The following is a 23312-nucleotide window of genomic DNA, read 5'->3' as shown; positions in this document are numbered from 1 at the left end:
ATCAGGATTGAAACCCAGGCAGTCTGCTTCCTGATTGTTCTCGGGCTTTGCCCTTTATTCTTTCCCCAAGCAGCCTCTTAGAGTCAAATTACCATCTGTATTCCCAATTCACGATTCACGAGTCAGTCTGCCCTGTTCCTAGGTCTGGTCTAAGCTTCAGATCCGTGGGCCCAACAGCCTTCCTGACCCACCTCAAGTATTCTTCCAAGGAAGAATTCTCATTTATCCTAAACTTGCTTTAATCTACTTCCCAGAGGACGCCTCCACCACCCACCCAGCTGTAGAACCTAGCCAGAGCCTGAGCTTTTCTCTCCTCACCCCTGACACCCAAGGTACCACCATGGTACCCTCCATACACCTGAGGTCATCAACTTTCTCCTTGCTGCCGTGGCTGCTAGCAGTGCAGGACCCTCACTAGAACAAATGCATGTCATGTGCTCCACCTGGGGGTCTCTGGTCCTGCCTCTTCTCATCTACCCCACACTAAAATGCAAATATGATGGTGCTACTTCCCTACCCCAGAACTCTTGAACGGCTTCCAGTTGTTCCCAGGACAGAGGTCCTCTTCATCTGAACCCTTTCCCAGGCCACCTCCCGTTGCCCTTCCTCCTGCACTCTGCTGCTCTGGCTGAAATTTTCTTTCCTCCAGACAACAGCTTCTCTCTAGATGCTAAGCCTCCTGCCTGGCTGCTCCCTCTGCCTGGAACACTTTGCTACACTCCCTGTGTTCCCTCCACGGCTGCTCAGACTTCATTGTCAGCTCAGAAGTCCAAAGTCACAACTGGGATGTTGGTCTTCCAGAAGCCGGGTCTGATTCCACCCTCTCCAAGTCTATATTCACACCTCAGTACTATTCTCACCACACCCTTTACCAATGCCCCCTTCCCGTCACCAGTGTAGGCCTTACTAGAGCTGGGTTTGTCATTCTTGTCGGCAGGGTGAGCTGCTCACAGCAGGGAGTTAATATATATTTGGAAGGGAGAGGGAGCAAGTGACTTTTCCAAAGCCACAAAGTCCAGGAGAGTGACAAATCCATAAGTAGAATCTGCATCAATCCACTCCAGGTCACCCCAACTTGTTAAGAATTCGCGGCTCCTCTCTGCCCTACCCTCTAATCCCGCCCATTATTTAATTCCTAGCGTCAAGTGCCATAGAGGTGTCATTTTATGAAGCGACATCTTCCATCTGAAAAAGGAAAGCGCGTAGCGCAGGGTGGGAGGACATAATTCCGCCCCCCCCGCCCCCCGCCCCTGTCCTCAAGGACAAGGGAAATCCAGCCTTAGCCTCTAGATCAAGCGAGTCTTACCCCAGGTCCCTATGCCGACCCCTAACCCCGCTCCACCAGTATCCCGGCCTCAGCCAGCCAAGGCCAAGATTCTCTCCCAGACGTCATCCGCGACCCCAGGAACGCCCAGCCCCCACAGGGCCACACTACAAGCGTCGCGCGCGCAGGGCGGGGCCCCGCTCCCCGCCGGGAACGCCACCACTAGGAAGTCCCTTGAAGCCTTGGCAGGGCGCGCTCCGCCTCCCCCGCTCCATCAGTCCCTCCCCGCGTCCCTCTCCTTCCTCCCCGCCGGCGCCGGCCCCGCCCCCCAGAGCCTCGCCCCCGCACCGGCCCCGCCCCCGCCCGTGCTTCCCGGGCTGCGCGCTCCCTCGCACGTACGCCCCCATCCGCTCCGGTCCGCCCCCCGCTCGGTGTCTGCGCTTGCCGCTGCCGCGGGGCCGGCACAGTGCTTCCGCAAGTCGGAAAGCGGGCCGAGACCCCGGTCGCCGGCGGGGCAGCCATGGAGGCAGCGGCGCGAAGGCGGCAGCATCCGGGAGCGGCGGGTGGCGCGGCCGCGCAGCCTGGCGCCTCCTTCCTGCAGGCTAGGTGGGCGCGCGCCGGCGCCGGGAGCGAGGCAGCGGCCCCCACGTGACGCGGGGCGGGCGGCAGGGACCGGGTTGGGGAAGCCCCGGGTGGGCCTGGGACTGCCGCCGGAGTCCGATTACTCTGCGCGGCACTCGCTGTGCCCTGGCGCCTGGGCCGCGTCTCCACAGCCCTTTCTCTTCCTGGGGACGCCCCGGGACCAGGCAGGCTCGGCAGCCCCCGCCTCCCGGGCCGGCTTGGGACAAGCCTCTGACGATACTAGTCTAGGGGTCCAAGAAATTCGGGGTGGGGGAGGCGTGCCCCAGGTTCCCGGCGCACACTGCCCGCAACGCACTTGCACGCCCTGGGCGCCCCCGAGCTCTTGGGGTCCCTCCAAGCGGAATAGGAGTTGGATTTTGGTGCCAGTGGGGAGGCGCGCTTCTTATCCCAAGAATGTGAGAATGGAGATTCGGGAGACAGTGAAGTGTGTGGAAGCTCCCTTCCTGAGAAAGAACGACGAAGGGCTTTTCGCAAACGTTCGGCTGTTCCCTTCTCTCACTAAGAGGAAGAAGTTACAGGTTTATGTAGTTGAGACCAGGAGGGGCAGAAGAAGCTCGGAAACCACCTTTCAGTCTTTCCCTCCATTCAGCCTTCATCCTGGGCCAGAAAGCATCTTCGGTGTGCCCCGTGCTGTGGAGGCATGAAAGGGGTGGGCGACGGGAAGCCAGAGAGGCTGAGAGGTCATCTTGGAATGCTTCGTGGAGGAGGTGGCACTTGAGCTTAGTCTCCGAGTATTCAATAGAGGACTCCGAGGAAAGCCTCTTCCAGTGGGGGGAGGTGGTGGTGGAAAGTTTGGGGAGAGTCAAGTGGTCAGTGGTTCTGGAGCTTTCAGGTGTACAGCGGCCAAGGCAAGCGGACTGACTGGGAAGGGCCTTTCCTGGCAGCAGGGCTGGGACTAGAGTGAAGGCCTAGACTGCAGGTTTTAAGGAAATTTAAGAAGACGCTCACTCTCAAGCACCCTGTGCCTACTTAAATGTTAAGCCCTATGTGCCTCACTTGCCTCACTCTAGTTCCAGCCCTAAATGGTAGGTTAAAAATGCAGCCTTTTTCTGGTAAGCACAGGGGAGCCATGGAAGGTTTTTGAGCAGGAGTGTGCTCAGAGTCAATTTTAGGAATTTGGTGGTATCATTTGGTATGAGGGAGGAAGTCTGAGAGACTTGGCTGTGCGGATAGCTCTTTATCCTGCTACTGAGGGTCATCTGGGTTCTGGATCCTCTTCAACTTAGGGGTCTTTGACTGCCCTGAACGGTGGCGGCCCATTTAGAACAACCTGTGGGTATCAGATATGATCCCACTTTATCTCATATGTGGGGCTTCCATATGCAGTATCTGACTCAGTCTTTTTCCTGTTTTGTATGTGGAAACATATACATATTTTGTATATGTGCAAAAACGTTTTGTGTTTGAGGCCCAGGGAGGTGACATCATTTGCTGGCAAGAGCCAGGGTCTAAACCCAGGGCTTCTGTTCTGTTCCACTTGGGCTGCTGAGGAGTAGTGCTCGTCTTTCCTCCTGTAGGAGCTCACTTCCAGCCAGGGTGCTCCCTGGGGGTGGCACAAGGACTGACTCACTTCCAGGGTTTCCCCACCACCCTTGTAGCATACCTGTAGGACCATTTTCAGTATCACTGTTGCTTAAGACAGTAGGTAGAATCAACCTGTCCGGTTCCTAAGATGCTTGGACTTCCTCTGCTGTATCCATGCTTTGCTTACATGCCTCTAATGACACAGGGTTCGCTATCTTTCAAAGTAGCCCATTCCGGTTTCTGCCTGCTCTGTTGATAGTTTCTGTATTGCTATCAAAGTAATACATGCCTGTTGTTAAATAGCACAGAAGGGCTTAGAGTAAAAAGCAGTGGTTCTCCGTTCCACCTTTCCCTGGCACCAGAGGTAACTATATAGCATCTCTTAGCCGTTTCTGCTAGAATTAAATTCATATTTTAAATATCAACAAATATTTTGTAACACTTTCCATGAACCAGAGCCCACTCTAAAGTTTTGCATGTAATAATTCAACCACAGCTCTTGAGATAGGATCTACTGTTACCACTCATTTTATAGATGAGAACATTGAGGCCCAAGAGAGGTTTAGGAACTTGCTCAAGATCTGATTGGTAGCAAAGCTAGGATATGAACCTAGGTGGTCTCTGAAGTCCATATTCTTTTTTAAAAAAATTAAGATATAGTGTATTATTTTCCCCAGGGGTACAGGTCTGTGAATCGTCAGGCTTACATATTTCACAGCACTCACCATAGCACATACCCTCCCCGATGTCCATCACCCAGCCACCCCATCTGTACCCGCCTCCCCCCGGCAACCCTCAGTTTGTTTCGTGAGATTAAGAGTATCTTATGGTTTGTCTCCCTCCTGATCCCATCTTGTTTCATTTCTTCCTTCCCTACGCCCCACATTCCCCCTGCACTGCCTCTCAAATTCCTCATATCAGAGAGATCATATGATATTTGTCTTTCTCTGATTGACTTATATCATTCAGCATAATACCCTCTAGTTCCATCCAGGTCATTGCAAATGATAAGATTTCGTTTCTTTTGATGGCTGCATAGTATTCTGTTGTATATATACACCACATCCTCTTTATCCATTCATCTGTTGATGGACATCTAGGTTCTTTCCATAGTTTGGCTATTGCGGGCATTGCTGCTATAAACATTGGGGTGCACATGCCCCTTCGGATCCCTACATTTGTATCTTTGGGGTAAATACCCAGTAGTGCAATTACTGGGTCGTAGGGTAGCTCTGTTTTTAACTTTTTGGGGAACCTCCATGCTGTTTTCCAGAGTGGCTGCACCAGCTTGCATTCCCACCAACAGTGTAGGAGGGTTCCCCTTTCTCTGCATCCTTGCCAGCATCTGTTGTTTCCTGACTTGTTAATTTTAGCCATTCTGACTGGTGTGAGGTGGTATCTCATTGTGGTTTTGATTTATATTTCCCTGATACTGAGTGATATGGAGCACTTTTTCATGTGTCTGTTGGCCATCTGGATGTCTTCTTTGCAGAAATGTCTGTTCATGTCCTCTGCCCGTTTTTGATTGGATTGTTTGTTCTTTGGGTGTTGAGTTTGATAAGTTCTTTATAGATTTTGGATACTAGCCCTTTATCTGATATGTCATTTGCAGATATTTTATTCCATTCTGTTAGTTGTCTTTCAGTTTTGTTGACTATTTCCTTTGCTGTTTGTAAAAGCGATTCATTTTGATGAAGTCCCAGTACTTCATTTTTGCCCTTGCTTCCCTTGCCTTCGGCAAGATTTCTAGGCAAAAGTTGCCGTGGCTGAGGTCGAAGAGGTTGCTGCCTGTGTTCTCCTCAAGGATTTTGATGGATTCCTGTCTCACATTGAGGTTTTCCATCCATTTTGAGTCTTTTTTTGTATGTGGTATAAGGAAATGGTCCAGTTTCAGTCTTCTGCATGTGGCTGTCCAATTTTCCTAACACCATTTGTTGAAGAGACTGTCTTTTTCCCATTGGCGAAGTCCATATTCTTAAAAGCTATGCTTAACTGCCATTTCTTGATTTATCATTTTTAAAAAGATTTATTTATTTATTTGGGGGGGGGGGCGGTGCGCACGCGCACAAGCAGAGGGAGCAGCAGTGGGAGGGAGAGAAGCGGCCTCCCCACTGAGCAGGGAGCCTGATACAGGGCTTGATCCCAGGACTCCATGATCATGACCTGAGCCAAAGGCAGACACTTAACCAACTGAGCCACTTAGGTGCCCCTTGATTTATCATTTGTAGCTTCTACGATAATATTTGCTGATTTCCTGTTAGATTTGCCTCACTTCTACCTCCCTCATCTTCACAAGATGTTTCTTTTCATCTATTCTCAGTTTTTAAACTATTCTTAGTTCTTCTGTTAACCTTTGTAGCCTTAGGGGACATGCATACACCATTATTTCCTTTCTTGGGAAGTATGGGTGCTATCTCTTGATTCCTTTTTCAGAGGAGAGTAATAGTCCCCTACCCTAACATTTGACTTTTCTTACCCTCTCCTCTAACGCATATACTCTTTAGTTCTACTCTCATGTTCTCAAGGTTAATGGTATTTACCTGCTGTTCTTAGGCATAGTTGTCTTCCATGTTTTGGGTGTGCATGGATTCTAAGCTTTGAAAGTCTGTATACAGTGTTTTTGTTAGTCAAGCTATGTAAACTTTCTCTACAAAACCGAGGAATGTTTAACAGTGCCATATGCTGTCTTATATTGTTTTTTGTTTTTTCCTGGGGTTTCTAATTGCCTTATCTTTTCCCCTCTTATTATTTGCCTTCATTTTCTTGTTCAGGCTATCCTTCGTGTCAGGTATTTTACCATTCTTTATGTAGAACCGAAATTAATCCTTCTGTAGTTCCCATTTATGAGTCACTGCTTGACTCCACCATGACTGACTCCTTCCTTTTCTGCCAGACAGTCCTGCAGATGCTGACTGCTTTGAATATTTCAGCTGTATGTTATGTATTCCCCACCTGTCATGGTATCAGGTCCCCCCATATGGTAGACTCGTAAAGCTGTGGAGGGGAGAGAAGGCCATCCTTGTCTTGGGTTACCTGCCATTCACTGGTGTTCTCGGCTGCAGTTTCTGATGACTGAGATCAAGAGCTGGCACAGGCTGGGGGCCCAGTAGGTGAAGTCTGTGGTCAGGAACTTGGGACAGGCTTGAGGTTGCTCATCCCCAGGACAAGGACTAGGGGAGAGGATGCCTTCACCCTCCCTAATCTGCTTCCGGTGGTCACAGTCCCAACTGAAGAAAATGCTAACCAGTCAGATGCTAACCAGTCTTGATTTCCAAGTCGAGTGCCCTGTATCTGCCCTTTTTCTTCCTGACTGCTAAGCCAGGCTGGACTACTGACAGGGATCCTCGTTAGCTGAGATGCCCCCTTGGGTAGAAGAGGAAACAGTTACTGACCCCCTAGTGTATGCTAGTTATCCACAGCTTCCAGAGACCCATATCTAAGTGCTTCCCAGGCTTTCAAAATACTTCTCTCCTCTGTAGCAAACATCCTACTCCTTGCCCAATTTGGAGGTTTCCAGAATAAAACACTGAGGGTTGTTATCCTCTTTCTCCTACCAAGTTCTTCAGGACTGGAGGTTCTACCATCTGCTTGTTGTTGTTGTTGTTGTTGTTTTTAAGATTTTATTTATTTAATTGACAGATAGAGATCCCAAGTAGGCAGAGAGGCAGGCGGAGAGAGAGGGGGAAGCAGGCTCCCTGCTGAGCAGAGAGCCCGATGTGGGGCTCGATCCCAGAATTCTGGGATCATGACCCGAGCGGAAGGCGGAGGCTTTAACCCACTGAGCCACCCAGGTGCCCTCACCATCTGCTTTTTGAGGCCTTGATTGACAGGGCAGGAAGGGCAGGTGGACCCTCTAAGACAGTCCCTCCGCTCAGACCCATCTCAGAGCAGTCCTGACAGTGAGTTTCTATCTGCCCATTCTGAAGCCCAGCTGGTCCCTTACTTCTCTTCCTCTCTGTTAATAAGTCCAGGCCTTCACCTCCATGCAGCGCCTTCCTCCCTCCCACCGAGGCCTTCCAGCCCACTCTCCTGCTTTTCTGCTTTCTTAAATCCACCCATCCATGCTTTCAGGCTCTCTTCCTTCATGCAGGCCTTGCCTGCCACTCCAGGCCTTACTGACCCTCTCTGTCTTGATCTCTTCATATGGCACATAGTTTATTATAATACAGAAGAGGAAACACAGTTCTTGAGTTCATATAGGTTTGAATTTATTATGCTGTTCAAAACCCCTGGGTTGCAAGTGACATAAAGCCAGTGTGAACTATAGTGCCCTTAGCAAAAAGGAATGTATTAGTTCTTGTGGCCAACTCGTTACATGGGGGCTGCCCAGAACTCTCAGGGCTTTTCCTCTTCCTTTCCCCTGGTCTTCTCTGCAGGCTTCGTTCTTGCCTGACTGTCCTTTGAGGCTGGTACCTTGGGCCACAGGCAGCCCTGAACTTGCATCCTAAGCATCCCAGAAAGAAAGGCACTCCTTCCACCACCTCTAGTTGGTAAAGTCCTCCTGGGCTGGCTTAGGTCGCCGGCACTCCCTGTGGCCAAGGAAACATCATCTCTTACTAGAAGCATGGAGTGGGAAATAGACTGACCAAAGGAGTCGTTGATTTAGAGCCTTACTGTGGGGGTGATTGAAGCACTTAGCCCCTGTAAGCCTCAGTACCCTCATCCATCACACAAGAGGGGACTTCCCTCCCGGTATTGCTGCAAGCATTCGGTGAGATGATGCAGGTGAAGCACAGTACTCAGTTGGGGGGGGGGGTGGCGCGGCACCAAGTAGAAGGGACAGGAAGGCTTAGTTGACCCAAGAAAGGCCCACCCCCACCCACCCCGTCAGAGGATGCCTGCCATCAGAGGATGATGAGAAACCCCACACACACACCCCCTCCCCAGGAGCTTGCCCCTCTGCCTCTGGGCTGCTCTACCAGCCCCCTGTGGGCCATTCTTCAATTGGCTGAAAAGGATTACAGAAGCAACAGTAGCCCTGAGAAGAGGAAGACCTTCATGTCGCTGCCTCTCAGCTAGTGTCTGCCAGTAAAAAGAATGAGTAACTAGTAATTGAGATGGTTTAATTTTTCTTTTAATTTTTTCTTTTTTTAAAAGATTTTGTTTATTTATTTGAGAGAGAGAGAGAGAGCACAAGCAGGGGGAGCAGCAGAGGGAGAGGGAGAAGCAGGCTCCCCGCCAAGCAGGGAGCCCGATGTGGGACTCGATCCCAGCACCCTGGGAACATGACCTGAGTCGAAGGCAGATGCTCAACTGAGTGAGCCACCCAGGTGCCCCTCTTTTTTTAATTAAAAGATTTTATTTATTAATTTGACAGAGAGACACAGAGAGAGGGAACACAAGCAAGAGGAGCGGGAGAGGGAGAAGCAGGCTTCCCTCTGAGGGGGGAGCCTGATGTGGGGCTCAATCCCAGAACCCTGGGATCACGACCCAAGCTGAAGGCAGATGCCTAACACCTGAGCCACCCAGTCGCGCCTTGAGATGTTTCTAAATCAGCCAGTAATCGCTAAGCATAAACCAGGAGCTGAGCTGAGAACTCCGGGTTACATGGGCCACTCACACAGCTCCGTTCTTGGCACAGAGAGAACAATAAAACACACATCTCAGGAAGTAGCAGGCTGCTTGTCGCTGGAGGCATGCAAGGTGTGTCAGGACATTGTAAAGAGGATTTGGACTGTGATGAGGAGGTGGGTGAGTTGAGGGAACCTTAAAAGTCACTCATCTTGAGGGGCTGGGTAAAAGCAAAACTCCAGGCCCATGATGTCATGGCTAGACTGAGAGTTAGAGATGGCGCACCCCTATAGTGGGGCTGGTGGGGCTTTGGGAAAAGCTTCATCAGGGAAGCCTTCCTGGAGGAGGTGGCATGTGCATTGGCCTTTGAACTTCAGCTCCTCTGCAAAAAGCAGTTGGCTAACTGCTTTGCAGGAGGGACAGGCACCCAAAGACGTGTTGTCAGATGGCATTCCACTGCTTGCCGTGTGTCTTGCATTAGCTTGTCCCCTGCTGCCTCATTGCACTGTGGTTTAGTGAGAGGAGTAACACCAGCAGCCCCGTTCTTACTTCCTCCTCGTTCAGGAACTGAGGGAAAGGGCCCATTGATCCCAGTCTGTGGTCTATAAGGCTGATCTCATTAGAGGGCTCTGACTGGTTCAGCTCAGGTCTCATGCCCTTCCGGTGGCCCAGTCACTGTGGACATGATGATGGCAGAGATACCATGGAGCCTAATCATTTAGGCTTAAATATTTGGCTGTGTAAAATGGGGGTAATATTTCAACCTCCAAGGATTTCTGTGAGGATGAAAAGAGTTAAATGAAATAATGCTTGCCGTGTGCCTGGACTATAGTAAGTGTGTGATACAGACTCACTGCTGTCATCCATCATCATGATTCCCATTCTTCAACCACACTGCATCCTTTGACCCATTTCCTTTTCCGGTCATTCTGGAGGTGAGAGTGCCCCATTCTGGTTTGGCAGTTTCCTGAATCACAGAGAAGCTAAGCTATCATCAGGGCAGCCAGAGTCCATTCCCAAGACACGTTCCCCTTGGCCTCGGAGCCAGTATTTCCAACAAAACTCTTCCTAGAAATTAATCCTCCTGCCCTCCAATCCCCATACCTCTCTGTGGCTCATCTCAGGGGGAAGATTCTCATGGGAGGAGAGGAGAGCTGACCCCTATTGTCTGGTTCCTTCCCAGGCACAGTGCCGTCAAGGCTGACGAAGCTGCTGGCACAGCTCCTTTCCACTTTGACCTCTGGTTCTACTTCACCCTGCAGAACTGGATTCTGGACTTTGGCCGCCCCATTGCCATGGTGAGTGTGAAGCCATGGACAGAGCCCCTGTCAGCAGTGAGGACACAGTGTGACTTAAATTAGCTAAGTGACCTTAGACAAGTCACTTTCCCTATAGTAAACTGCAAGAATAGGCCTACATGCTTACATGTCCTTTAGCTCTGTGACTGTGTCAGCAAGCCGGGGTCCTGGGGGCCTGCATAGTCATATTGTGCCCTGACTCTCACAGGGGAACTAGTGGCTCTAAACAGGAATGCTGTGCACTCCCCTCCCCGACGCCTTACACCCGGGTTTAACCAAATCACCAAGTCATACCATGGGGTGTGAGAAAGAAAGCAGAGCATCCCCATGGCCTTGGTATAATATCGTTTTTCTGGAGGTAAAGAGTATAGGCTGATCTTGCATGTTATGTGTGACTCTGAGCCTCAGGTAAGTCTTAGCGCTATCTCATGCCACCATGCCCTTCCCTCCAGGATATTCCATGCATCAGTGGACAGTGGTGGCCTCCAGAGAGATTAATACTGGAAGAGCACCCAAGCCCCTGGCTTGTAATAAGGACATAGGTAGATAGATAAATAGGTAATAGAATGAGAATGAATTGAGTGAGACATCACCATGAACCAAGTTGTTAATTTGTGTATACGTGTGTGGACAATAACCATATCCAGCATTGGAACAGACATCTTGCACCTGCTAGTAATAAGCACATTAGCAAAGCCCTTTTGGAAAGCACTTTGTCAAGATGACACCTAGACACCGAGAACAGTGCCTAGCATAAGTGCTTCCTGGATTTTTATTTTTATTATTTCTTTTAAGATTGATTTATTTTAGAGCGAGAGTGCACTGGTGTGCACGCATGAGTGGGGGAGGGGCAGAGGGAAAAAGAGAATCTTTTTTTCCTTTTTTTAAATTAACATATAGTGTATTATTTGTTTCAGGGGTACAGGTCTGTGATTCATCAGTCTTACCCAATTCACAGCACTCACCACAACACATACCCTCCCCCATGTCCATCAGCCAGCCACCACATCCTTCCCCCACTGCTCTCCCCGCCAGCAACCCTCAGTGTGTTTCCTGAGATTAAGAGTCTCTTATGGTTTGTCTCCCTCCCCAGTCCCATCTTGGTTTTTTTCCCCCTCCCTTTCCCTATGATCCTCTGTCTTGTTTCTCAAATTCCTCATATCATTGAGATCCTGTGATAATGTCTTTCTCTGATTGACTTATTTCGCTCAGCATAATACCATCTAGTTCCATCTACGTTGTTGCAAATGGCAAGATTTCATTTCCTTTGGTGGCTACATAGTATTCCATATATATACACCACATCTTCTTTCTCCATTCATTTGTTGATGAACATCATAGTTTGGCTATTGTGGACATTGCTGCTATAAACATTTGGGTGCACGTGCCCCTTCGGGTCATTACATTTGTATCTTTGGGGTAAATACCCAATAGTGCGATTGCTGGGTCGTAGGGTAGGTCTATTTTCAACTTTTTGGGGAACCTCCATGCTGTTTTCCAGGTGGCTACACCAGCTTGCATTTCCGCCAACAGTGTAGGAGGGTTCCCCTTTGGGAGAGAGAGAATCTTAAGTTGACTCCTTGCTGAGTATGGAGCCTGATGCAGAGCCCATCTGAGGAGCCCGAGATCATGACCACAGCTGAAATCAAGAGTCAGACAGTCAGACTCTCAACCAACTGAGCCACCCAAGCACCCCTCAATGCACTTTTATTGAAGGAATAACGATCATAATAATAATAATGGGAAAGTAGAAATAGTGGTTAACGTACACTGAGTGTTCATTCTGTTCTAAACTCTGTATGTGTTTAAACTTACTGAATCCTCAGCTCAGCCCTCTTACTAATCTCAGTTTTATAGATGGGAAGACTCAGGATAGAGAGGGCAAGTCACTGGCTCACTGACTCAGGGTCACCTAAGTAGCATGTGGAAGAACCAGCATCAGCACATAGATATCCAGTCCCAGAGCCTACTCCCTTCCTGTCATGGATATATCCAGAACCCTAAGATGTTCATCCCTCCTGACCCAGTAAGACCCCTTCCAAGAATCTACCCTGAAAGGTGTAATCAACAAGAAGACAATAGCCTCTGTACTGCAGTGTTGCTTACCTCAGACATGACTTCAGTGTCCAGCAGTAGGGACTGAGTAGAACAACTTTCGGTATCTGGTATAGAAAACATTATCTGGCCATGACACAGGAATCCTAGGTGCCCTAGAGCAGCTCTAAGCGCCCTAGAGCAGCCAGCGACCCAGGTTGCTCTCAGAGAGGAGAGGTGTGGCGGTGGTGTGCGTACCCCCTGACTGCAGGTCAGTGACAGTCTCAACACCTTGTACACATGGGTCAGAGACTGGAAGGGGTTTACGAAAAGCTCTTCTGGAGCGCCTGGTTGCTCAGTCCGTTAGGCAGCTGACTCTTGATTTTGGCTCAGGACAGGATCTCGGGGTCCTGGGATCAAGCCCTGAGTCAAGGCTGTACACTCAGCTCAGAATCTGCTTGGGATTTTCTCCCTGCTCCAGCTCATTCTTGCATGCGCATGCACTCTCTCTCTCTCTCAAATAAGTAAATATTTAGAAAAAAAATTTTTTAAAAAGCCATTCTGGCTGCACTGTGGGTTTGGGGTGGATGCTGATTCTCCTTCCTGCAGACTCTGTAAGGCTTACGTGCTGTTTAAGCGTGGGAGAAAGAAAAAAAAAAGAGCCAGGAGTCAGTGTACTTGGTTACCTCTGCGGGTGATTTTCGGCAAGTCACTGTCTGCTGGCCTCTGTTTCTCTCATCTCTAAGGAGGCTGGTTGGCCTGGCTGCTCCCAGCCCCGTTCTGCCATGAAGTCCCACGGACTGGGGGCCAGAGGAGCTGCGCATCACACTGATGCTGTGGAGAGGGGAAAATGAGGCCTGGGGCGGGCTCCCGGCTGTCCCCTGCTCTCGCTCCTTAGGACTCAGCCACAGCTGGCCGTGGTGGTCTCCTGCAGGGTGAATCCCTGCCACAGCCCGCCCCGCAACATCAGTGGGCTTGTTAGGAGAGTATACACTTGAGAAGCCCATATATACACTGGAGCTTTTGAAATGTAGGCACGACATTCTCGAATCTATAATAACGAAAACCGAACTCATGCGAGTTATAAAAGTAGTATGTAGTGGTTGTAACAAGTCACTAATGCCTGGGTGTGAGCAGAAGTGTTAGAGTCTCCCTTTCCAGGCCCGCCCCTGACGGTTTGGGGGCGTAAGCACCCGCCCCTTTCTCTGCTTCTGCAAACATACTATATATTCTTTTTCCTTTTCTAACAGAGATGAGATCTTACTTTATGCCTTGCTCTACAACTTGCTAGCTTTATTTTAGAATACACGATGGCTGCCTTCCCTTGTCGGTAGCTATCAGGTGTTATTTCTGATAATGGCTACTTCACCTGCTGTAGCAAAGATGCCCTGTGATATATTGAGCTTGTCCTCATTAGTTGAAGAGTCAGCCTGTCCCTAGTATTTTGCTATCACAAAGAGTATTTCAGCCATTGTATGTATCTTTTTTAAAGAAATTTAAGTATAATTGACATACAGTGTTAAGTTAGTTTCAGGTGTGCAACATAGTGACCTCACAGTTCTCTACATCATGCCGTGCCACACTAAGTGTGGGCATTGTACTGCACCATTTCGGCACTACTGACGCTGTTTCTTATCCTGTACTTTTCAGCCCCGTGGCTTATGTATTTGATAACTGGAAGTTTGTGCCTCCTAGTCTCCTCCGCCTGTTTTGCCCATGCCCCAACTTCCTCCCCTCTGGCAATCACCAGTTTGTTCTCTGTATTTATGATTCTCTTTGTGTGTTTGTTTGTTCATTGAAATTTGTGTTTTTTTAATACCACATATAAGTGAAATCACATGGCATTTTTCTTTCTCTGACTTATTTCACTTAGCATAATGCCCTCTAGGCCCATCAATATTGCTGCAAATGGGAAGATTCTTTTTTTTTTTTTTAATTTTTTATTTTTTTATAAACATGTATTTTTATCCCCAGGGGTACAGGTCTGTGAATCACCAGGTTTACACACTTCACAGCACTCACCAAAGCACATACCCTCCCCAAAGTCCATAATCCCACCCCCTTCTCCCAAACCCCCTCCCCCCAGTAACCGTCAGTCTGTTTTGTGAGATTAAGAGTCACTTATGGTTTGTCTCCCTCCCAATTCCATCTTGTTTCATTGATTCTTCTCCTACCCACTTAAGCCCCCATGTTGCATCACCACTTCCTCATATCAGGGAGATCATATGAGAGTTGTCTTTCTCTGCTTGACTTATTTCGCTAAGCATGATACGCTCTAGTTCCATCCATGTTGTCGCGAATGGCAAGATTTCATTTCTTTTGATGGCTGCATAGTATTCCATTGTGTGTATATACCACATGGGAAGATTCTGTTTATGGCTGGGTAGTGTGTTGGCAAGGATGGGATGAAAAGGGAGCCCTCATGTGTGTTGGTAGGAATGCAAATTGGTGCAGCCGCTGGGGAAAACGGTATGGAGTTTCCTAAAAAAGATTAAAAATAGAAATACCATACAATCCAGTAATTCCATTACTGGGTATTTACCCAAAGAAAATGAAAACCCCAATTCAAAAAGGTATGTACCCCGCTATTTATAATAGCCCAATGATGGAAGCACCCTAAGTGTCCATCAACAAATGGATGGATAAAGAAGATGTGGTTTATATATCCAGCATATCTATCTTGATATAGATGAAGATACAGAGATACACACTGAGTAAGAAAGAAAGAGAGGAACAGACCCTGTGTCCTGGGATTTTTATATTTGCGGGTTAGTTTTAACAAGCATGGCTTTTTTTTTCTTTTTAAGAGTATATTTATTTATTTGACAGGGATCACAATTAGGCAGAGAGAAGAGGAAGGGAAGCAGGCTCCCCGCTGAGCAGAGAGCCCGATGTAGGACTCAATCCTAGGACCCTGGGATCATGACCTGAGCCGAAGGCAGAGGCTTAACCCTCTGAGCCACCCAGGCACCCAGCATGGCATTTCTGAGTTAAAAGAGATAAATTTATTTTTTTATTTTTTAAAGATTTTTTTTTCATTATTTATTTGACAGAGATCACAAGTAGGTAGAGAGGCAGGCAGAGAGAGAGGAGGAAGCAGGCTCCCCGCTGAGCAGAGAGCCTGATGTGGGGCTCGATCCCAGGACCCTAGGATCATGACCTGAGCCGAAGGCAGAGGCTTTAACCCACTGAGCCACCCAGGCGCCCCAAGAGATAAATATTTATAATTTGGATTGAAAATTGTAGTCATTGCCTGTGTTCTCAATGAACAGATGCTGGAAGTGTAGTTTTGGGGGTCATAATATGTTTTGACTTGGCACGGGGGTTTTCACACTGACACGGCCAGGACTCACTGGGGCAGACCAGTAAGAGAGGGCTTCCCAGGCAGAGGAACTGCCCCTGGCCTGCCTCCTATCTCAGGGAAGGTGAGAAAGAAAGAAATGAAGCTGCTTTGTAGGACTCACTTACTTTCTTCTTGTTTCCTAATGGACGCTTTTGACCTGATTTGGAAGCAGTCCGCCTGCAGTCCATCTGCTCAGTGCATACAGCATGGGGCCTCATGGTCAGGAGACCTTTTCATCATCATAGGACCTGAACTGTCAGACCCCTAAGGGCCCAAGGAGACCACCTAGGTCACATCTCTTATGTTGCAGATGGGGAAACCAAGGCCTGTAGAAGAGAAGGACTTACCAGACGTCACCATGAAGTCCCAAATCAGCCTCCAGCTCCCAGACCAGTACCAGGGACATTTATTTAGTACCCATTTAGGGTGGGGGCCCAGAGTCAGGCCCTGGATTTGCATCTACTAGTATGCCTGGGGACAGGTCCATTTATCTTCTTTGGGACTCAGTTTCTCTGTCTGGGTACCCCAGAGCTGCCCAGAGGATCCCCATAGATCACAAAAAGAGTTAAGTGTGTGTGTGGAGGAGGTGGGGGCTGACTCCCTGAGGGCCTTGTGGGGCTCTGCCTGGGTGAACACCATTCCTCCCTTTGCTCCCCAGCTGGTGTTCCCTCTCGAATGGTTTCCACTCAACAAGCCCAGCGTGGGGGACTACTTCCACATGGCCTACAACATTATCACGCCCTTCCTCCTGCTCAAGGTACAGTCCCCGGCTCCCTGCCCTCCCTTCCCACCCTCATTCCTTCCTCCTTCTCTGGCAGGAAGCTGGTGCCAAGCCCTGGGAGTCCTGGAAGCAGATATGGCAGCAGGCCTACCCTGCCTGAGCTTGGGGGGTGAAGGCTGTGATCAAGGGACACACCAAAGGCCTGGCCAGGAGGGATGGAGAGGCCCTCCCCAGGGAAGGATATTTGATTTGGGCGTCAGCTTTGTGTGCCAGGAAATGATGTAGAAGAGGTGGTCAACCAAAAGGACCTGAAGACAGGGTCATGCTGTGAAACTACATTTGGAGAGGCTGAGGCAGAGGGAGTGAGTGGGTTGGTTGTCTGGGGAGAAGTCGGGAAAGCAGGTAGGGTCCAGGTGGAAGCAACAGAGGTGACCTCTACTCTGGCCTGGGGATCCGCGACTTGGAGATGACCCTGGGAGCAAAGAACTAGCCAGGGCTGCCGGCTTTGCAGGTTCAAATAAGGGCTCTTAAAACAACTGTCACCACCTACCATCCCCATTATTTTGTTTCTAGAAAAATGTGTCTAATCACAAAAAGTAAGAGGGTATAAAATTAGAATTCAGAGGAGTTTTAAGTTAAAGTTTCCTTTCCAAAGCATCCTCCCCATCCCACTTCCCTGACATTTCTTGGGTGTTTACCATGGACCAGTGGCTCTGAAATGAGAGGGTCCTGCAGCGCTGAACCAGCCCAGCCATCCAGAGGCCCAGCTGGGAGTGGGGAGAGGGCCAGGCCTGGGTGCCTGTGCTGAAGGCCTGGCTGTCACTGCCAGCACAGGGTCAGTGTGTGACCTTTGGCAGTCAGTTCGTCCCTCTGCAGCTGGGGGTGCTCTCTGAGGAACGGGGGTGCTGGTTCCCAACTCATGCTGGCTTCACGAGGATCCTAGGAGACTGTGGAGGCTGGCTCAGCCTGCTGCAGGGACCCAGTTTGGAGTGACTCTTCAGAGGTGGCATCCATGGACCCCAGGCATGGGGGAGGGACCAGGGACTGTCTCCTGTTGTGGTGAAGGCTGAATCGCGCTCTCCGGCGCCCCTCTGACCCCAGCTCATGGAGCGGTCCCCTCGCACGCTGCCACGTGCCATGATCTACCTCAGCATCATCACCTTCGTCATGGGCGCCAGCATCCACCTGGTGGGCGACTCCGTGAACCACCGCTTGCTCTTCAGTGGTTACCAGCACCACCTGTCCGTCCGAGAGAATCCCATCATCAGGAACCTCAAGCCAGAGACGCTGGTGAGCCGCCCTCCCCAACCCAGAATGTAAAGCCTTGTTGGCACAGTTTGTCCTGGAAGCCAGAGAGGTGGCCCCCAGCCGTCATTGAGCCTGACCCACTAAACGTTCTGCTAGGGGAGGCACCCGCTGAGCTATGATGCCTCTGACAGTTCGGGCAGGGGCCCCTGACTGGCTGCCGCCCGGAGTGCCCTGCAGTAGAGGGCAAGACTAGGGTGGGGAATGAGGGCTGCTGGGGGAAGGGCCGGGCCCGGGCAAGGGTGGGCCGCGTGGGCCCCAACACCCGCCTTGACGCACCTGCTGCTCTCACCTGCCATGCCCACCGCCCTCAGATCGACTCCTTCGAGCTGCTCTACTACTACGACGAGTACCTGGGCCACTCCATGTGGTGAGTGTCGGGGCCAGGAAGGCAGCGCCAGCCGGGCTGTCTCCCCAGGGGCGCCGGGTCCCGCCCCAGAGGACACTGCACAAGCCTCTGGGTGTGGGGTGCCAGGCCCTCCGCGTCCCAGCGCGACGGTGCCCGCGGCAGCCACTAGAGGGCAGCAAGCGGCTGTCCCTCCCTGGCCCGGCCGTAGCCTGGGGCGGGGTGGCGCGGCGCAGACTAGGTCCCGCCCCTTTCGCTGCCGTGGGGTGTGGGTGGGCCCCGAGGGGGGACCCGCACTGGGTCAGGACGCGGCGTTTGGGGGTGGAGGTAGGGGTGAAGCCGAGGAGGGCCAAGTGGACTGACGGGAGGAGGGGCTGTCTGCCCAGCTTCTGAAACTCCTGGGAGGGGTCCCCTTCACCCCAAAGGCAGCGGAAACCTCCCAGCTGTGCACAGCCGTGGGAGAGCCAGGGCCCCAGCCGCCGGCAGCTGTCTGTTCTGCCCCACATCTTACAGGAGGAGCTGGGGCCAGTGAGAGGGTGTGGGGGAGCAGCCAGCAAGCTCTGCACCCCGTAGCCTCACCCCTGAGTGAGGTGGATGGCTCCTGTCATACTAGGCCGACAGTCGTGTTTCCAGGATCCATTTATTATTTTTTATTCTTTTAAGATCTTACTTATTTGACAGACAGCAAGAGAGGGAACAGAACCAGGGGGAGTGGGAGAGGGAGAAGAGGCTTCCCGCTGAGCAGAGAGCCCAATGCAGGGCTTGATCCCAGCATCCTGGGATCATGACCTGAGCCAAAAGCAGATGCTCAACTGACTGAGCCCCCAGGCAGCCCTCCAGGATCCACTTTAAACAGGCAAAGTTGGTCCTCTTGGCAGTGAGTCCAGGGGCCCTGGACAGGCCTTTGCCCAGACATGTTTGGGAAGGAAGAGGGGGTGGGCTGGGAGCAAACGGGGGCTGTGGGAGGGGGACACAAGGTAGCTGAGAGAAGGGGGTGTGGGAGAGGCAGCCTTTGTGGAGAGGAGAGGCTGGTACTTTTGGGTAAGATGCTGTGTGTAGGGAAGGGTGAGGCTCTGGGTTGCTTATGGGTGAGGGGGCTTCACAGAGCCCCTTGGAGGACCCCAGCAGGTATGGTTCTCTCTCTCTCTTTTTTTTTTTTTAAACCTGGGCCTGGAGGCTCTCCCTCCTCAGCCCTGCTGGGTGTACCTCCCCCGGGTGTGGGGAGTGCCAGCATGAGACAGAGGCACCCCCTACACACACACCCACGTGGAGTGAGGTGGTCAGGGCCGTGTGGGAGGGTCCTCCCCACACCACAGCCTGTGAAACTCTGATTTGCATATGCCAGGGAGCAAGCCGCATCTTCCTGCTTCCTTCCTGCACACCCGCCCCCAGGGCCCCCAGCACGGGGAAGTCTGCTGGGGATGAGTGCCCGGGCCTAAACCAGGCGTTTGGTAAATGCTGATGCGGCCGGCATGGAATGGTGCAAGGACAGGTGGGGACGAGGGCTGGGTGGAGGGGCGCTGGGGCGGGCGGGCGGGCCTCTGAGGCCCCGGCCTCCCTGTTGCAGGTACATCCCCTTCTTCCTCATCCTCTTCATGTACTTCAGTGGTTGTTTCACTCCCACCAAAGCCGAGAGTTCAATGCCAGGGGTGGCCCTGCTCCTGGTGGTGCCCAGTGGCCTGTACTATTGGTGAGTGGACCTTGGACCTGCGTGGGGGGCACTCAGGGAGCTGGGTGGTAATAAAAAGTCCTCTTGGCCACAGTCCCACTCTGGGCTCTGCTTCTGCCTGGGTCTAGTGGAGATGGTGCACTGCTTTGTGGTAGCCTCTCTGTCACCAGGAAGCCAGGCCTGAGTGCTCCTCTCCATTCTCATGCTCTTCTGCCCTACCTCCTGGAACCCCAGAGCTACTGTGGAGCCCAGTAGATCCCACCTGTAATATCGAGCCCATCGAGTCCTGTGGGCCTGTTTCCTCCTTTGTGACATTGGGACAGCCCCTGCTTGTCTCCCTCTCAGCAGATGGAGAGGATCTAGGAGGAGGAAAAGAGGCTTCATAAACAATAAAGCACTATGAGGGTGACAAGGACAGATAAGGGGGGGGGAAGTTTCTTGCCTGGTTTCTTTCTTTTCTTTTTTTAAGATTTTATTTATTTGACAGAGATCACAAGTAGGCAGAGAGGCAGGCAGAGAGAGGAGGAAGCAGGCTCCCCGCTGAGCAGAGAGCCCAAATATTTGACAGAGAGAGATCACAAGTAGGCAGAGAGAGAGAGGAGGAAGCAGGTTCCCTGCTGAGCAGAGAGCCCAATATGGGGCTCCGTCCCAGGACCCTGGGATCATGACCCAAGCTTAAGGCAGAGGCTTAACCCACTGAGCCACCCAGGCATCCCTGGTTTCTTTGTGCCTTTCAGAGCTCTTCTCCCATTTCAGAGGACTTAGCCTCAGCCAGGCCCTATGTTTGTCAATTCTGCCCTGGGGACAGGCTTTCCCGGAGCATTGGGAAAGGACTGGACCCTTCTCTGATGGGAAGCTTGCCTTAGAATGAAAAGGTTCTTCTTTCCTTGGGCCAGTTTCCTAGATCCGCTCCTGGGTCTGTCCCCGGCTGGGTGGAGAGGGTCAACCAGGACCAATCTGTATGCCCCTGAGGACAGGATGAAAAAGAAGGAGTGGCAACCACAGCAAGAAGGAAAGTAGTTCGACGTGCGCAGCATATTAGTGCTGAGACAACCACAGTAGGAACAGCAGCCATTTGTTGAACAACGTGCTTTTCCAAGTGAGAGGCGTACACAGCTCTTGTCAGCTCTTAACGTCTCGAGAGATAGGGCCATTTATTCCCCCTTTCTAAGTAAGAAAGCAGAGGCTCCAGGATGTCGTGCAGATTCCCCGAGGTTCCACAGCCACTGAGTTGCAGAGCTGTCATTCCTTGAACGGAATGGGTCAGCATCATGTTTCTCTCCAGAGGCAGGGGCATGGACCAAACAGCCTCTCTGAAGCCCTCCAACAGATGTGACTTGATTCCTGGCCATGTGCTAGGTACTGCCTTAGGAGCTACAGAGAACCCTGGGAGACCTGAGCCTGTCCCAGCCATCAAGGAGACAGTAATGACAGCCTCCGTGAATTGCAGCTGCATTCCCAATCTCAAATGCCTATAGGAAATAAACCAGTAACAGAAAGGCATCAAGCGGGCATCCAGTAAGGCAATAGGAAATGGTGGAGACTGTGGCAAAGAGAACCATTCTTTCTAGAGGGGATAGCTGCTTTCTCCTCTAATCAGTTGTTGAGCAGAAATAGAGGCCTGATGTGACCAAAGAAACCAGAAATCCACATTTTCTGCTGTTGTGTACATGTTGGTAACAAACTCAACATATTTTAAAAATAGCTACTGTACAAGCCAAATCCGTATGGGCTGTGGCTCCAAGTAGTACGCTTCCCTCCACCTCGCCTGAGATGAGCTGCTCTGCCTGACCAGGGGGCAGCCTGGAATGTGGGTACAGGGAGGGAGGCCGGGCAGAGAGAGCGCCAGCCTCACCGCCCCCACTGGCCTCTTCAGGTACCTGGTCACCGAGGGCCAGATCTTCATCCTCTTCATCTTCACCTTCTTCGCCATGCTGGCCCTCGTCCTGCACCAGAAGCGCAAGTGCCTCTTCCTGGACAGCAACGGCCTCTTCCTCTTTTATTCCTTCGCCCTCACCCTCCTGCTTGTGGCGCTGTGGGTCGCCTGGCTGTGGAATGACCCTGTACTCAGGAAGAAGTACCCGGGTGTCATCTATGTCCCTGAGCCCTGGGCCTTCTACACCCTCCATGTCAGCAGCCGACGCTGAGTCCCCGGCACCAGCCATTCAGCAGTGCTCTGCCTGGTGGGCGATGGGCCAGAGAGTGCGTCTGAGCAGGGAGTGTATGTGTGTGTGTGTGCGTGTGTGCGCCTACGTGTGTATCTGCCCGTGTGTGTGCAGTTGTAACACAGGGATACACATTGTGCACATGGATGGGATGTGTGTATGTGTGTGTAACTGGTAACTGAGAACACGTGCACAAGGACAGGTTGTGTGCGTGTGTGTGTGTGTGCGCACACACGTGCACACACATATGTACAGAGTGCCTCATTGTAATATGCAATTATGTGGATCAAGTTTCTCTTTTGGTTTGGATCTTTTCAGGCTGGGCTATAGTTTGAAGCCGTATGTCCAGGCCAAGGTCTGGGCCCTGCCCTCTCGTGCATCTGACTGGAGTGGGTCACTCTCACTGCTCAGGGCTGGTGTCTTCCTAGGGAGGCTTCTGGTAGCCATGCTGAGTAGGCCTGGTGGGCGGGGCAGCAGCCATGAGGGGACTGGTCTTGTCTTCTGCCACCAGGCTCACCCCTCAGACCTGCCCTGACCCTGGAGGCCGGATTACAAAGGTTAAGTTAACTTCCTGCATATTCTTGAACAAAGCACATCCCTCCTCTGGGCCTCCTTTGCACTGGCTGGGACCTAGGCCCAAAGTGTGTCTGTGGACTGGTTGTTGGGGCAGCCTTGGGATGGACGGATCGTTCTCTCCTGTCACCGCCCTCTGCTACTCCGGGAAGTGTATGTGCGCCGCAGATCCTCACCCAAACTCACGTCACGTGGAGTGCTGCATTGCCCCGACTCTGGAGAGCCAGAGGCCAGCCCACTCCCCTGACCGCCGTTTCCCTCTGCCCGAAGCTGTCTCCCTGCTGCTCACCGTAACTGTGGCACCCTTTCCTGGCACCCTGACCAGGAGGTCTGAGCTGCAGCTGAATGCTGCATTTTCAAACACTTGCAGTGTGCCCTGAGCCCCATTATAGGGCCAGGGGGCCTTTGGAGGATGTTAGGAGGGGGATCTGGAGGCTCTCCCCCAGAGACCTTGTCTTAGCCTGAATCTCATGCCTTCTGCTCGCAGTCCTGCTTCCAGAAAAAGGAAGCTTCATTCCCAGTAGGGAATGAAGTGCCCACCTTCCCCCGGGTCTTGGGGCCAGATCTGCCCACACAGCTGCCCGCACCCGTCTCATTTTCCACCCAGTGCTGGCTCGGTGAGCTTGTGGATCTCAGAGGGCCTCCTACCTTGCCTTCCCCAGGCCCTGCCTCCTCTCCTGTGTTCTCAGGGAGCCCCGTGCCTCGGATGCTCCTTTCATGTTGGGGTCCCTTAGCAGCCCCCTTAGAGGTCCCCAGCCCTGGGTCCCACAGGCAGAGGTGTGAATAAAGACCAGTGTGGAGCCCAACCTGGCTGGTGGCTGCTGCTTGCTTCGTGTGTGAATTTGGGCAGCAGGAGGGAGTTCCCTGGGGCAGGGGAGAAAGTGGCTGGTGTGAGGCCTGTCAGTGGCTGAGAGCAG

At 51.6% G+C, this 23312-nt stretch overlaps 1 protein-coding gene across 5 annotated transcripts; it reads left to right on the top strand.

Moving 5' to 3' along the window:
• The first annotated feature begins 1613 nt into the window (after positions 1-1613).
• CLN6 (CLN6 transmembrane ER protein) lies at positions 1614-23201 on the top strand. Of its 5 annotated transcripts, none has more exons than XM_045067440.1 (7): positions 1614-1870; positions 10125-10239; positions 16275-16373; positions 17439-17627; positions 17957-18012; positions 19556-19678; positions 20548-21677. In XM_045067440.1, the coding sequence occupies exons 1-7, from the start codon at positions 1785-1787 to the stop codon at positions 20675-20677; spliced, it is 798 nt and encodes a 265-aa protein (XP_044923375.1). In that variant the 5' UTR covers positions 1614-1784; the 3' UTR covers positions 20678-21677. The 5 variants fall into 5 exon arrangements, with proteins under 5 accessions (XP_044923375.1, XP_044923373.1, XP_044923376.1 ...); XM_004758607.3 differs by having other exon boundaries at positions 1616-1870; positions 21534-23201; XM_045067438.1 differs by lacking the exon at positions 16275-16373 and having other exon boundaries at positions 1615-1870; positions 21534-23201.
• Positions 23202-23312: the final 111 nt, after the last annotated feature.

This window comes from Mustela putorius, unplaced genomic scaffold (genome assembly GCF_011764305.1).
Source record: "Mustela putorius furo isolate JIRA1106 unplaced genomic scaffold, ASM1176430v1.1 tig00003896_pilon_pilon_pilon, whole genome shotgun sequence".
NCBI classification, from domain to species: domain Eukaryota; kingdom Metazoa; phylum Chordata; class Mammalia; order Carnivora; family Mustelidae; genus Mustela; species Mustela putorius.
The sequence above is the reverse complement of the archived record's forward strand: the minus strand, read 5'-3'. Positions and strand labels throughout refer to the sequence as shown.